The sequence below is a fragment of the Dipodomys spectabilis genome, unplaced genomic scaffold (genome assembly GCF_019054845.1).
Source record: "Dipodomys spectabilis isolate Male_0828 unplaced genomic scaffold, ASM1905484v1 ptg000006l, whole genome shotgun sequence".
Taxonomy (NCBI): Eukaryota; Metazoa; Chordata; class Mammalia; order Rodentia; family Heteromyidae; genus Dipodomys; species Dipodomys spectabilis.
The window spans coordinates 18,548,807-18,564,182 of NW_024870683.1; the positions used below are offsets into that span (position 1 = coordinate 18,548,807).

The following is a 15,376-nucleotide window of genomic DNA, read 5'->3' on the forward strand; positions in this document are numbered from 1 at the left end:
CCACAGCAGGAGCAACAGTGGGTAGGAGGACTTAATACTGTGTGTGTATGTTTGCTTACGCACACGCCTGTCCTGGGGCTTGAACTCAGAGCCTGGTGTGTGTGTATGTGTTTGCTTGCGCACTCGCCTGCCCTGGGGCTTGAACTCAGAGCCTGGTGTGTGTATGTGTGTGTTTGCTTGCGCACTCACCTGCCCTGGGGCTTGAACTCAGAGCCTGGTGTGTGTGTGTGTGTGTGTGTGTGTGTTTGCTTGCGCACACGCCTGCCCTGGGGCTTGAACTCACAGCCTGGTATGTGTGTGCGCGTGTGTGCGTCAGAGCCTGGTGTGTGTGTGTGTGTGTGTGTGTGTGTGTGTGTGTGTGTTTGCTTGCGCACACGCCTGTCCTGTGTGTGTGTGTGTGTGTGTTTGCTTGCGCACACGCCTGTCCTGTGTGTGTGTGTGTGTGTGTGTTTGCTTGCGCACACGCCTGTCCTGTGTGTGTGTGTGTGTGTGTATGTGTTTGCTTGTGCACACGCCTGTCCTGTGTGTGTGTGTGTGTTTGCTTGCGCACACGCCTGTCCTGTGTGTGTGTGTGTGTATGTGTTTGCTTGCGCACACGCCTGTCCTGTGTGTGTGTGTGTGTGTGTGTGTTTGCTTGCGCACACGCCTGTCCTGTGTGTGTGTGTGTGTGTGTATGTGTTTGCTTGCGCACACGCCTGTCCTGTGTGTGTGTGTGTGTGTGTTTGCTTGCGCACACGCCTGCCCTGTGTGTGTATGTGTGTGTGTGTTTGCTTGCGCACACGCCTGTCCTGTGTGTGTGTGTGTGTGTTTGCTTGCGCACACGCCTGTCCTGTGTGTGTGTGTGTGTGTGTGTGTTTGCTTGCGCACACGCCTGTCCTGTGTGTGTGTGTGTATATGTGTTTGATTGCGCACACGCCTGTCCTGTGTGTGTGTGTGTGTGTGTGTGTGTGTGTGTGTTTGCTTGCGCACACGCCTGTCCTGTGTGTGTGTGTGTGTATGTGTTTGCTTGCGCACACGCCTGTCCTGGGGCTTGAACTCAAAACCTGGACCCTGTCCCTGAGTTTTTCCAGCTCAAAGGTAGTTTCACTTCCAGCGTTTTGGTATTTAAGAGTAGATAAGACTTTCTTGCCCAGGCTGGCTCAAATCATGATCCTCAGATATTATCCTCCTGAAAAGCAATTTAACCTTTTTATCCACAGAGTTATTTATCCCCCAAGTTTAGTGACAACTCTGTCATATAATGAATCAGCAAAATAATGAATCAGATATATCTTAGGAAAAAAAATTAAGTTGCAATGTCTTAAGACTGTTTGGGTAACCAGAACTAATTAATATGATTATCCTAAAGGTTTAATTTTACTGTATGCTGCTTGCCTACCTGTAGACTTATGACTATCTCAAATATGGAAATCATTTCAAATGAAATCTCCATTTTTGCTTTCTCCAAGGTAGGAAGTCACTACCTATAAAGACTGCAACAAGAAAGCCACTGGAAAGATCCTTCTCTTACCTTGTGGGTTATCCATTCTCTTCCATACTGATACACATTGTTAGCTGCAGAATTCAGAGCTCTTTGGACCACCTGAGCCTCAGGAAGCCAACTGATTTAAAATAAAGAAAAAAGAAAAAGACTATTGTTAGGGTACCCTTCTAACAGTATTCTTAACATGATGTACTTAAGTGAACAATACCATAGCGGATCATTCACTAACACACAGAAACAAACATACCCTTCACAGACAAGAATTTTTTTCCTTTATTTTATTTGCGGGGCTTGAACTTAGGACCTGGGTGCTGTCCCTCTGCTCTGTGTGTATGTGTGTGTGTATGTGTGATTAATTGGAGATATGAGTTTCACAGTCTTTCCTGAACAAGCTGGCTTTGAACTGCTACCTCAGATTAACTTAGCATCCTGAGTACTGGCACCCAGAACAGGAAGGAGTTTCTGATGTCCGACCTAACTGGACCAATTTTAACTCTTGGAATTTCAGAGTTAGCATCTCTCAGTCCGCTCAACTTTCTTTTTCATCTGTCCTGCCTGTTCTGGGTCATCTGCCTAATTTCCCACTACCAGAACTGGTCTAGGGCATTTAGTATCTTGGATATGGTCTCCAAAGTCAGTACACTGACCAGTAGCCAGAATTGCTTAGTAGAGCTAGGTGTCCATGGTTCATGCCTATAAACCCACTACTCAGGAGACTGACATCTGAGGACTGTGGTTCAAAAGCAGCTGAGGTAGAAAAGTCCATGAGACTTTTATCTCCAATTAACCATCAAAAAGCTGGAAGTGGAGTTGTGGCTCAAGTAATAGAGAATTAGCCTGGAGCAAAAGAAGCCAAGGGGCAGCACCTAAGCCCTAAGTTCAGGCCCCAGGACCAGCCAGAAAGAAAAAGAAAGAGACAGGGGGAGGACGAAGTTAAGAAGGAAAGAAGGAAGGAAGGAAGGAAGGAAGGAAGGAAGGAAGGAAGGAAGGAAGGAAGGAAGGAAGGAAGGAAGGAAGGAAGGAAGGAAGGAAGGAAGGAAGGAAAAGGGAAGGAGAGAGGGAAGGAAGGAAAAGGGAAGGAGAGAGGGAAGGTGGGAGGGAGAGAAGAAATGATGGGAAGAGGGAGAGGGAGAGGGAGAGCGAGGAAGAGAGGATAGAGGAAGAGAGGAAGTAGAGGAGAGAGGGAGGGAAAGAAAAAAAAGGAGGAAGGAAGGAAGGAAGGAAGGAAGGAAGGAAGGAAGGAAGGAAGGAAGGAAGGAAGGAAGGAAGGAAGGAAGGAAGGAAGGAAGGAAGGAAGGAAGGAAGGAAGGAAGGAAGGAAGGAAGGAAAATGTACTCAGAGATAAATATGCCTGGGTGTTCACTGCCTTTGCCTCAAAGAAACTCTACTAGGCTTAACTCCAGATATAGGCCCAGCACCCACACCCTAATTCCTGCAGGAGTCCGATACTTGCTAAAGTTCAAGATTCATTGATCAAAGAACTATGGAAGAAACCAGAAGATTAAAAGGGTGAAATACTTCATTTTCAGTTTTTATCCACTGAAAAATCTTTTTGAAGATGTGATAAACTGTTACAGCAAATTCCAGCTATGTAAGAATTTCACTCTACAGCTTTGTTTTAGTGAGGCTTCCTGCATTCCTGTAACTAAGCAGGCTGTGTAAGACATTTTAACAAGAATCCTTCCCACAAGGCCAAAGCTTTCTCAAAAGAGAAAATATTTTCTATATTCTCCACATTGCTCACTATAATGCAATACATTAGATACTGACATTCATAAATTTAATAATTTTACTTTAAACTGTTCATGAGTCATGCCAAAAGGCCAGGAATAAGTATTCATTTATAAAACCCAAATGTGACAATATGACACCAGTCACAAAGCTGATATATGGGAAAGAGCCAGCTAGTCAGAAGCAAGTCAAATATGCAACAATCTAAACTCTTAGGAGCTTCACAGTGGTGGTGGGGGGGGGGGGGGGGGGGCGGGAAGAGGAGGGGATGGGAGGTATGTAAAATGTTAGGAAGAAAAAGCAAACTGCCACTGATAACCATAAAAATCACAATACCTAGGGAAGTAATGATCTGTAAATAGGAAAATATATTTTCAATAAATTAAAAAGTGGAATGTCAAATCAGTAATGGTTTTAATCTTTTTGTTGTTGCTGTGAGGTGTTTTGGTTTGATTTTTGTTTTTTGAGATAGTCTTACTACACAGCCCAGGCTAACTTCAAACTTGTGATCCTTCTGCCTCAGATTCCTTTAGGCTTTGTAGAACATTATTCATAACTACTTAATCCTGTCTGCCTTACTTTAGATAGTAAGTAAATGAATGGGCATAACTGCACTTCAATAAAACTTGATTAAAAAGAGGTAGCTGCATTTGGCCCTGGGCCACAAATAACCCACTATTGCTCAAATAATACTAAATGAAAATGTGAAGAATTAAACAGAAAGTCAAGAAGACACAAATTATAAAATTCCCCTCATGAGGATGAAATCACAGGGCTGAGTGCTGACTCCGCCACTAGGAGATTATCATCTCAACTATACACATGTACAATCCTGCTTCCTCACCCCATGAAGTGGAGACAATGTCTTCAATCCACCTGGGTAACCATGAGGATCAAACAACATAAGGAAGGTCAAATTACAAACCTGCTATAAACTACAAACTGGCACTTGAACACGAGGTACAATTTTTCCATTCAGAATTTTCTAAGAGTTAAATGCACCCCTCTACCTCCCAGGTATTGTTATATGTCACTCTTCTACAAAAGAAAATTTACATTACTTGTCATAACTTTGGCAAACCCCATCTTTCATATTCCAATGTAGCTTTATCACTAAAGTTCATCTCATGCAAACAGATACAGAAACTAGGCCATCCATCTCTATTCTTTTTCAGAACAATATTCTTACTTTGCCCACTCAGGGTGATTTGCTACAGTTTCATTAATCAAATTACTTGTGACTTCAATCATATGTACACTCTCTTGATGTACCTGTATTAGGGATAAAGGGGGAAAAAACTCAATTAATGATAATTTTTAAAATTTCCTTTAACTCTATTACTAAAACAATGCATTTAGAATCAAACACATATGCATCTTAGCTTTACTTGACTTAGAAACATGTGCTGAAAAGTCTGCTATACATACTGTCCTATGATATACATGAATTGGCAGATTATCATATTGCTTCATTTCTAAATATCTGGGGATATTTTAGCTTCTTTGCTTTTTGTTTTTTACTAATTTTTTATTTAATTCTGTCGTCAGAGAATCTGTTCTATGGTTTTAATACTTCAAAATGTATTGAGCATACTGCTTATCATAACGAATGCTCCATGTTTACCACTAAACGATGCCACTAGCTCTTTGCTGCACTGGTAATTTTCTAGATAAGGTCTCACCGCCTGCCTGGGCGTGCATACCTGGACACAGTCAGCCCATTAGGCTTCTCATTGGAGCTAGAATAATAACTGCACAACAATGCACCTAGCTCTCCATTGAGAAGGTTTTAGGGACTTTTGTAACTGGGCTGATCTCAAACCACTATTCTCTCAACCTCAGCTTCAAAAAAGCTAGAATTAGAGGCATGAGGCACTGGTCCCAAGCTAAGAATTCATTCTCTCTCTCCCTCTCTCCCCCTCCTCCACTCTCTTGTATATTGTTTGGGGTGGTATTAAGGCTTGAACTCAAGGCCTCTTGTTTGCTCAGCTGGTATTCTACCACTTGAGCCATGCTTTCAGCATAGCTTTGTGCTGCTTATTTTAAAAATGGAGTCTCACAGGTTTTTCTTCAGGGCCTGGTAATAAACTTCAATCTTTTGTATCTCAGCCTCCTGAATGGCTAGGATTACAGGCATGAGCCACCAGCACATTAAGAATGTAGTTCTTAATCATCAATTATATAAGCCGGGCGCCAGTGGCTCATGCCTGTAATCCTAGCTACTAAGGAGGCTGAGATCTGAGCATCTTGGTCCAAAGCCAGCCTGGGCAGGAAAGTATGTGAGACTCTTAACTCCAATAAACCACTGGAAAACTGGAAGTGGCACTGTGGCTCAAGTGGTAGAGTGCTTGCATTGAGCTGAAGAGCACAGGGACAGCGCCCAAGCCCAGAGTTCAAGCCCCACGACTGACCAAAAAAAAAAAAAAAAATCAATTATATAAAGTTAGTGACAGTATATTAAAGAGACACCTAAATATTCGTACTGATTTACTGTGTTCTATCTTCTTTTCTCAGTTACGACAAGAAATATTGACTCGAACTATAATCATAAATTTGTCTTTTCTGAACTCAGGACACTTGAAATATAAAAGTCTATACTTTTATAAATCTTATCTTACTACAGTACTAATTCATTGCGTAAAGTGCTTATTTTTCTCTAATAATACTTGTTTAATAGACTTTGTCCAACTTTTGTTTTTGGTTTGCAAGATTTACCTTTATTTTCTCACTATCAAGTTTGTAATTTAGGGGGCAGGAGTCACTGTTGTCATTACTTTTGCTTTTTTGGCTACTTTGAATTTTAGGTATTTCTCTTACAGATACCATTTAGTTTACAACTTGCTTTTTATATCAGCCTGACAATTTCTGCATTTGGATTAGAATGTCTAGTTGTTTCACATGTATAAATCTATTGCTGTGACTGGGTCTAGGTCTGTCATTTTGTTTTTTGCTTTCTGTCTGTCCCATTTCTAGTGTTCATTTGCTCTGTACTCTTCTGTGTCCAGCAAATATTTTTTAGTTTATCATTTTAGATCCGCTAAATTTCATGCTCTTTAATGGCTGCCATCTAACTTACCTAAACATCTTTAATTTACCACAATCTTCCAGTTCATAGTGCATCCAAAAAAAAAAAAAAAAACTGTAGTAACACCAGTATAGATTTGTTTTCCAGCCTTCTTGTTTGTGCTATGGTGTACTACACATAAATGCAATACATAAATAACTCACATACATATTATGAAGTCTACAACAGATTTAAAATTCTTCTTTAAATTCTCACTTTAACAAATTAAATGAAGAGAGGTAAATCTCACCTGTATTTACTCACATATTTGCCAAGTTATTTGTCTCCAGTTAAAAGGCATTTTTGTAAAAACAAAATGCCCTGAAACACTGGGGCTGGGAAGGTGGCCTAGTGGTAGAGCGCTTGCCTTGCATGCATGAGGCCCTGGGTTCGATTCCTCAGCACCACATAAGCAAAAGAAAAAAAGCCAGTAGTGGCGCTATGGCTCAAGTGGTAGAGCGCTAGCCTTGAGCTGAAGACCTGAGGGACAGCACCCAGGCCCAGAGTTCAGGCCCCACAACTGGACCCCCCCCCCCAAAAAAAGCCCTGAAACATAATCTCAATATAAGTGAGGACTTGAATTTGCAATCCTTCTGCCTCAGCCTCTCAAGAGCTATGATTACAGGTGTTCACAAGTAGGAAAAATTTCTTTTAGTATTCCTTACAGTGTAGATGGCACTATCAAATAAGGCTTTAGTCTATCTAAAAATGTTTTTGTTTTGCTTTTCTTTTTTAATTTCAGTTATGCTGCGGATTAAACCCAGAGCCACCTGTGTGCTAGGCACTCCCTTTACAACAGAGGGACATTTCCAGCCCCTTTCCTTTGCCTTTATTTTTAGGGACATTTTTGATCATGTTTTTGTGCCAGTCCAAAGGTTTAAACTCAGGGCATAGGTGCTATCCTTGAATTCTTTTTTGTTCAAGGCTAGAACTCTAAAGCTTGAACCACAGCTCCACTTCCAGCTTTTTAGAGGTTCACTGGAGATCAATCTCATAGTCTTTAGCATCCAGGCTGGCTTTGAACCACATTCCTCAGATCTCAACCTCCTGAGTAGCTAGGCTTGCAGGTGTGGACTACCAGTGCCCAGCTTGCCTTTAGTTTTACTTTTTTAATTTAATTTCATTTTTTTGGGCTGATCCTGGGGCTTGACCTCCAGGACTAGACATTAACTTTTTGTGTTCAAGGATAGCACCCTACCACTTTAGCCACAGCTCCTCTTCTGGCTTGTTGGTAATTAATTGAAGGGAAGGGTCTCACAGACTTTTCTACCCAGGTTCGCTCTGAACTATGATCCTCAGACTTTCCTGCCCAGGTTGGCTTTGTACTATGATCCTCAGCCTCCTGAAGAGCGAGGATTACAGGTGGGAGACACAAGTGTCCAACTGCTTTTATTTTTAAAGAACAGTTGCATTGAAATATAAAATTCTTGATTTCAGGATGCGAATGTGGCTTAGTGGTAGAGTGCTTGCTTAGTATGCATGAAGCCCTGGGTTCAACTCCTCAGTACCACAAGAACAGAAAAAGCCAGGCATTCAAGCCCCAGGACTGGCAAAAATCAGAACACAACAACAAAAAAAAATTTCTGTGAATTTATCATTTTTCAGTTCTTTTAAATGATGTTGTTAAGCATTTCATACTGTTTTACTCTTTTCATGGAAAAGAATTATGTGACATCCCACTTTAGCAAGGTTGAGCCTTAAAAGGGTTTTCTGACAAACAAGAGGTAGCTAAAACACAAAAAGAATAGTCAAGGGAGGTCCTGAGGCTTTTCACCTAAGCAAATAAAAGAGTAGAGTTTCTACTTACTAAAATGAGAAGACTATGGAGAACAGATGGCTGAGAAAAAGGGTCTATAATTCAGTTTTTACATCTGAGATACCCAATAGACATTCAAGTGGATAGTGTCATATTTACTGACGAGAATAAACTAGGTCATCAGTAAGGTTCTCTCAAAAGATGAGTATGTGTAAGTCCTAAACAAGAAAAAATTGTTCATAATAGCCATTATCAAAGTTCAGAGTAACAAAAGTTCAGTGAAGCAGAGGTTGAACAAAACAAAGACCTGAAAGCTGAACATAATTGAGATGGTACACAAAAAGACTCTATGGGTTAAAAGACAAAGAGAAGTAAATAGAACAAAAGAGCAGGCAAAAGGAGAAAAGAAGATATTTTACTAATAAAAGGTTTCTCTAAGAACTAGAATGGAAGACTGCATAATAGCAGTTTTGGACAAAAGATGACAAATACAAAGAAAGGTCTCTAAAGTCTGTACAGTAACATAAGTCACTATTCATGACTGACAGCCAAGGAATACAATGGAACTGAATAAGACTGAATTGGAGTACTAGAAGAGCAGGCTCTTAGGAACAAATACTAAAATATGAGAAGGGCAGGCTATTAAGAACAAATACTAAAATAAATTTGAGGACAAAATGAGACTGAAATAGATGAAAAGGAGGACTTCTAAGTGGAGATATCAGACAAACAATGCAATGGCTTACAAACTGCTACAGATTAAATTATCTATCAATAAGTTACTAACATTTCTGTAAGACATAAGAAAAACTGTGATATCTATGATTTCATGTAAGCTTCATAATCCCTTGAAAATAATACACTAAATCTGAGAGTTTAAAGTTCAGATAAAAGATGAAAATGCACCATAGAGGAAGGGAAAAAAAACAAAAAGCCTAATATTTGTAGAAGTTATTTTCACTATTAATGCAGAGATAAAACCTTAGCTTTGCTTTTGGAAATTTTTTTTAATTAGATGGAAATAAAGTTAGGAAAGGTAAACTGGAAGGACTTGAAAAACAAGAAATAAAGATCCTTCAGCACATGAGCAGAATATCACAGGAAGACAGGAAAAGAAGGCACTAATGGAGAAATTCTCACATCTGAGAGAAGTAGTAGCTACCTATTATGGCAGGAAGATAGTGTGAGTCCAAGAGTTTAGGTCAGCCAAGGCAAATTGGGGAAGAGGGGGGTGGAGGAGGAGATAAAAGAAAGGGAAAGAAGGACAGAGGGAGAGAGGGAAGCATAGAGGCAGGCAAAAATTCTCATCTAATAAACAGGATACTCCCCATATACATTAAGATTTGAAAAACCAGTTCATAATCCTACTCCTTTTTTTTTTTTTTTTTTTTTGCTTATGTGGTGCTGAGGAATCAAACCCAGGGCTTCAGGCATGCAAAGCAAGCGCTCTACCACTGAGCCACCTTCCCAGCCCATTCATAATCCTACTTCTAAAAAGTCACTTGTTTCTCAGTATCTCATTTTTTAAAATCTGTTTGCCCCAAGAACTTTGATAACAAAATAGAAATGAGTGTAAAGAGATTTAAAAAGAAAATTAGGCAAATATGTTACACAATTAATAATGTACAAATCATAAATACATGTCAATGCTTATATGTATTTATAAGCTAAACATTTTTCATGCCACTAACTGTTTATCCATACTACAATTCTAACAATTACAAGTTTATTAATGGAAACAGTAATTATAGCAATTTACCTTTGCAGTCAGGAGAAGGGCTAAAAGAAGTGTTCCTATTACTAGCAAAAATATGATAAAAATGCTAATTATTTTATCTAACATCTTCTCCAACCAGATGATCATCTGTACAGAAATGAAAAACAGAATTACTTGTCTTTAAAAACTTAAAAAAGAAAATACCTATTCAAATATCATTAAGACTAATTAGAATATTCAGCACTGCAAAGCAAACTATAGCATACTGATTAAAGCAATAAAGGCTATAAGCAAGTTTAGAATATTATCAAACAATATTAAATATTGTTATTATGTATAATTCATTATTATCTAACAAGCTAGTCAATTAGAATATAATCTATACCCATGTTTGAATTTTCATGCTATGATACATATACAATGCAAACTATAATTCATAACCTAGTAAGTATTCTAAATAATGATAATTAGTTAACCTAAATCTCGTGAAGGTATACTGTCAGTTAGTAAATATAGATGAATTTAGAAAAAGTATGCTCCTTATAATTCAGAGGTGTGTCCTAAACTACACAGATACATTAGAAGCAAATTAAAATAGCAATTACACTCAAGATGTTTCCTTTTGACTTCATTAGGATTATAAATATAATAATAAAAATTAATGTGAAGGCAATGGTGTATAACAAATTCCTGATAATAGTTCTTTGGGGCATGAGGGGTTGGAAGGAGAATGCACAGCTAATTATTTAGTTTTATCAAACTGGAGGGTAGTCAACAGGCATTCCTTAATCCTTTTTAAATTTATAAGTATTTTAAATTTAAAAATTAAATTTAAAACAATTTTAAATTTTAAAAGTTTGTAAAATTCCACTTCAAGTTTCTACTATGTTGAAAACACGCTTTATGGCATAATCATAATTAATCAAATGTTCATTAATGATCAATGTAGTGGTTGCTCCTTATTAAAATTAAGCTTTCTAAATGCTATTTAATATTGTTTTGACTATAACTTCCCTTCATCTTTCATAAGTAATTCTACATTTTAAATAACTTTGGTTTTCAGAATATATGATATATATAACAATGATGATTGATTTATACAGTTCCTGCTATGCAAACTATCATTTAATTTCATATCTACATGCAATTTTAGATGTTAAGACACAACACTGCATCCCTCAATACCAACATAAGCGATAGCAATGCTAACTTAAGTTAAAGTTGAATTATACTTTCCAGTGAGTTAAATACTAAAAGCAAACAATGTTAAAAAGCCATCTTAAGATCTAAACCATTTTTCTACTAGATGCTTATAAGTTTGTTGTTCCCCTTATCTTTGTCTTTCAAGAAGCACAGTCACTAAGATAATGTTATACTGAACTCAAAAGACAGAAAGTTAATGAGTAGTTTTCACAATCAGAGCTTCTAAAAGAAAAGTTATGTATGTTTCAGTGCATGCTATCAAAGCATTCAACTTCAAAAGCATCAAAGACAATGCAGTATTTTAAACAAGCAAACAAAAAAAAAAAAAAAACAGTTAACAGTTTTCAAAGATATGGAAGGTCAGGTGCCTGATTCTGAAGGTTAAGTTACAAAATCAGCTAGATGAGAAGTTTCACAATCAGAAACCAGCTAAACACTTAGTACCTAAGAAAGCTTCCAGAGGAAGAGGTTTCCTTTTTGTAGCTGGAAAACCTAGCACTTCTAGCATGCAGTATGTACTCAATTAATACAAACTAGAACAGGTAGCATAAGGAAATTTCTGACATACAACTAGATTTGTATCCACAAATAACAATAACTTGAAAATAACATAGAAGCTGATATTTTTAGGAAAGTCATATTGTGAAATGTGTTTTTAAGTGAAAAAGATACTATTTAGAAATTAAAAATCTAACTTTATATCTAGGTTGGATTAACATATAAAACAAGGAACACGCCAGGCACTGGTGGCTCATGCCTGTAATCATATCTACTCAGAAGATCTTAGGATCTTGGTTTGAAACCAGCTAGGCAGGAAAGTCCATGAGATTCTTATCTCCAATAAATCACTCAAAAACCAGAAGTGGTGCTATGACGCAAAGTGGTAGAGCATTAGCCTTGAGCAAAAGAGCTCAGAGATAGTGCCCCGGCCCTGAGGGGGGGGGTGAGGAGGGGGGGAACACTCATAAACATTTATATTGACATTACAAAATCTAACTTTGTTTGGTTAAGAGAATATGATTTTCTCAATTCCAACTTTGTCAGGAATAAAGTACAAAGTATTTACTTAGAACTAAAACTTGTTTATTTAAAACTAAAATTATTCATCAAGGTATTAGGAAAAGTATTATTCTGAGGTGTGGGAACAAGGAAAAGCATTGGAGGTGTCAATTGGTCAAAGCACATTATTTTCTTTTTTTTTTTTTGGTCGGTTGTGGGGCTTGAACTCTGGGCTTGGGCACTGTCCCTGCACTCTTCAGCTCAAGGCAAGCGCTCTACCCCTTGAGCCACAGCACCACTTCCAGTTTTCTAGTGGTTTATTGGAGATAAGAGTCTCACGGACTTTCCTGCCTGGGCTGGCTTTGAACCTCCGATCCTCAGATCTCAGCCTCCTGAATAAGCGAGGATTACAGGCGTGAGCCACCGGAGCCTGGCTAAAGCACATTATTTTCATGGATAGAAATATCACAATAAAATTCCTTTGAACAACCTAAAAAATAGCAATATCTGAAAAAAAAAGTATCATTCCATTGCTGTTTCTCTTCTATTTTTTCTGAACTTTGTTTTCCTTCATTTTTAACCAAACTGTAATTGAGCCTTACTGTAAATATATACTACAATAAATAATTAAGCTCAAGGAAATAAGGGAACACTTAAACTTTCTCTTTTATTTTCTTTGTTTTATTTTTTTGCCACTAGAGCTTGAATTCAGGATCTGCATGCTAGCTTAGCTTTTTCACTCACAGCTGGCACTCTGTCTTTACTTCCTTTTGCTGGTCAAATAAAGATGTGTCTTGAAGATTTATCTGCCCATGCTGACTTTGAGTCTAGAACCTGAAATCTCAGCCTCTTGAATAGTTAGGATAACAGGTGTAAGCTAGGAGTATCTAACTTCTTTTTTTTTTTTTTTTTTTGGTGCCAGTCCTGAGGCTTGAAAACAGAACCTGGACATTTTCCCTGATCAAGTCTTGAGCCACAGTGACCTGAGCTACAGACCTACATCTGCCTTTTTGGTAACTAGAGATGAGTCTCATGGGCCTTCTTGCCTGGGCTGGGTTTGAATCACAATCCTCAGATCTCAGCCTCCAGAGTAGCTAGGTATGAGCCACCAATGTCCCACTTCTTTTTAATTGATTTCCCATTCATTCTACTTAGGTATTTTGTATACCAAAATTACCCAATATTGCAATTTTCTGACCTTAGATTTTTTTTTTTTGGGGGGGGGGGGGGTCCGGTCGTGGGACCTGAACTCTGGGCCTGGGTGCTGTCCCTCAGCTCTTCAGCTCAAGGCTAGAGCTCTACCACTTGAGCCACAGTGCCACTTCCGGCTTTTTTTCTTTTTGCTTATGTGGTGCTGAGGAATCGAACCCAGGGCCTCATGGATGCAAGGCAAGTGCTCTACCACTGAGCCACCTTCCCAGCCCCTAGATGTTTTGTAATCTAGAATTGTCCTATGAAATAAGCCTGAACTTATTTTGCTTTCCTGAAACATTCACTCAGGATGTCAAGGAGTTGTACTTCAATTCCACAGGAATGTTTTATGTATGCTTCTGTAATCACGAAAATAAATATAATTGTTGCCATATATGCGTGGTAGCTTAGGCATGTAATCCTAGCTACAATGGAGGCTGAGGACTGGGAAGTAAAGTCCTTCAGACTCTTATCTCCAATTTATGTACCAAAAAAGCTGCAACTGGACTGTGGTTCAAGACCTAGCCTTGAGCACAGAAGTTCAGAGCAGCACCAAGGCTAGGGTACAAGGCTCAGGACTAGTTAAATACATACATACATACATAAATAGTTGGTTTCTTAGGAATCTTTTTGAACTAAATAATTCAGCTATTGACCAGAGGTTTGTAAGTTAGGTTAAGTCATTTAGTTCACTGAGGGTGGATCAAATTGTATCTAATTAACATAGCTATTCTTTATCTTGAGGATAATTTCAGTTCCATATAAACAAATTACAAAAACATACAAAATCACCTATTTTGGTAGTAAAATGTGACTTTGCATATCATTTCCAAAGAACTAAACGTATTTATTTATAGGGAAGAGAGTTGTATTCAACCATGTATAGGTGATATAGGAGCAGTAGAGAATGAGTATACTTTGCACACTGCTGATTTTCCATTTAAATTTAAAATTTCAGGTGTCATCAAATTTCTCCATACCTCCATTTCAACTGGAGGGGGAGAGAGGAATAAGGGGGAGAAAAAGAAAAAGGAACTATAATCTCCATATTCCAAAGTCTGATTTGGGTCTGGGAGTGTAGGTCAGTGGTAGCATACTTGCCTACCATGAAAGAAACCTTAAGTTTGATATCCAATAATACAAAAATTAATTAAGAATAAATGTAATCTATTTTCAAGAAATACCCTTATAGTAGGATGTGTTTTCACTAAAGACTTTTGAGTCATATGTTTAAATAGAATACATGTAAGCACTATTTCCACTTGCTATCTGTTCAAGGCATTCCTAATATATATTTGGATTACTATTACTGAAGTTTTTTGAAATGTAGCTACTATTCCATGCCAACCATGAAAAGGAGCTAACACAGATAAAACCTCAAGTCTCTGGAAACACAAAATTAACCATTACAGGCCCTAACTACAAGCTATCTTAAGTTAAAAATAAAATTATGGAAACGACTTTTTTTTAAAAAAAGAGAACAACAGATAGTAGAAATACTTCAGACTTGTCAGGGTTTTTTTTTTAATTTGCATTATTTGTAGAAGAAAAAGCAACAGAATTTTCTTTGCTTTCCAGTAACTATTGCCTGATGTCTTTTCATACAACAAAGGAAAACAAACAAGGCATCATAGTACGTGCCTTTAATCTCAGCACTTGGGAGGCTGAGGCAGGAGGATGGCATGTTCAAAATATATACAAGATATTGTTTTAAAAAAGAAAAATAGATAAAAATACATCAGAGTAGCCACATTATAGAAAAAAGATACGGACATTATTTACAGTGGACATATGGACTACAATAGAGAATTTCTTACCAACCTTGGAAACAGGTACCTAAAAACCTTTGTTTAGCAAATTTCACTGTGACAGTACTCATGCCTCATGACCTTCCATAGCTTATAATTAGAATTTTTAAAATAAAAGCTTAGTTTGACATATGGACAGAAACACAAGTGAGAAAGGAGATACTAGAGGGAAGACAGGGTTACAGAATTCAATAGTGAAAATCGACATCCATGTGTTCATTTACCTTCTTATTTAGCCAGTGCCAGAGCTTGAGGACAGGGGATAAGGTACGAAAGAGAAGATAAGAACAGTGGCATATCATTAGAGAATGCAATAATAGTATGAAAAGAAAAGACAGTCACTGAGAGGATGAGGAGGAAATTGTCAGGAAAAACAGGGGTAAAGGAAATGCATTACCAAAGTTTTAATCAAGAGAATGTAAAT

The 15,376-nt window shown here is 38.0% G+C and overlaps 1 protein-coding gene across 2 annotated transcripts in view; it reads right to left on the reverse strand.

Annotated features, from left to right (window-relative positions):
• Tmem245 (transmembrane protein 245) overlaps positions 1-15,376 on the reverse strand; it is an 88,870-nt gene that overhangs the window by 41,824 nt on the left and 31,670 nt on the right. For both annotated transcript variants that reach the window (XM_042694986.1, XM_042694995.1), the window contains exons 7-9: positions 9,794-9,898; positions 4,404-4,486; positions 1,511-1,601 (exon numbers count right to left, since the gene is read on the reverse strand). In XM_042694986.1, coding sequence (XP_042550920.1) covers positions 1,511-1,601; positions 4,404-4,486; positions 9,794-9,898 — 279 coding nt within the window. The remainder of the gene's footprint in view (positions 1-1,510; positions 1,602-4,403; positions 4,487-9,793; positions 9,899-15,376) is intronic.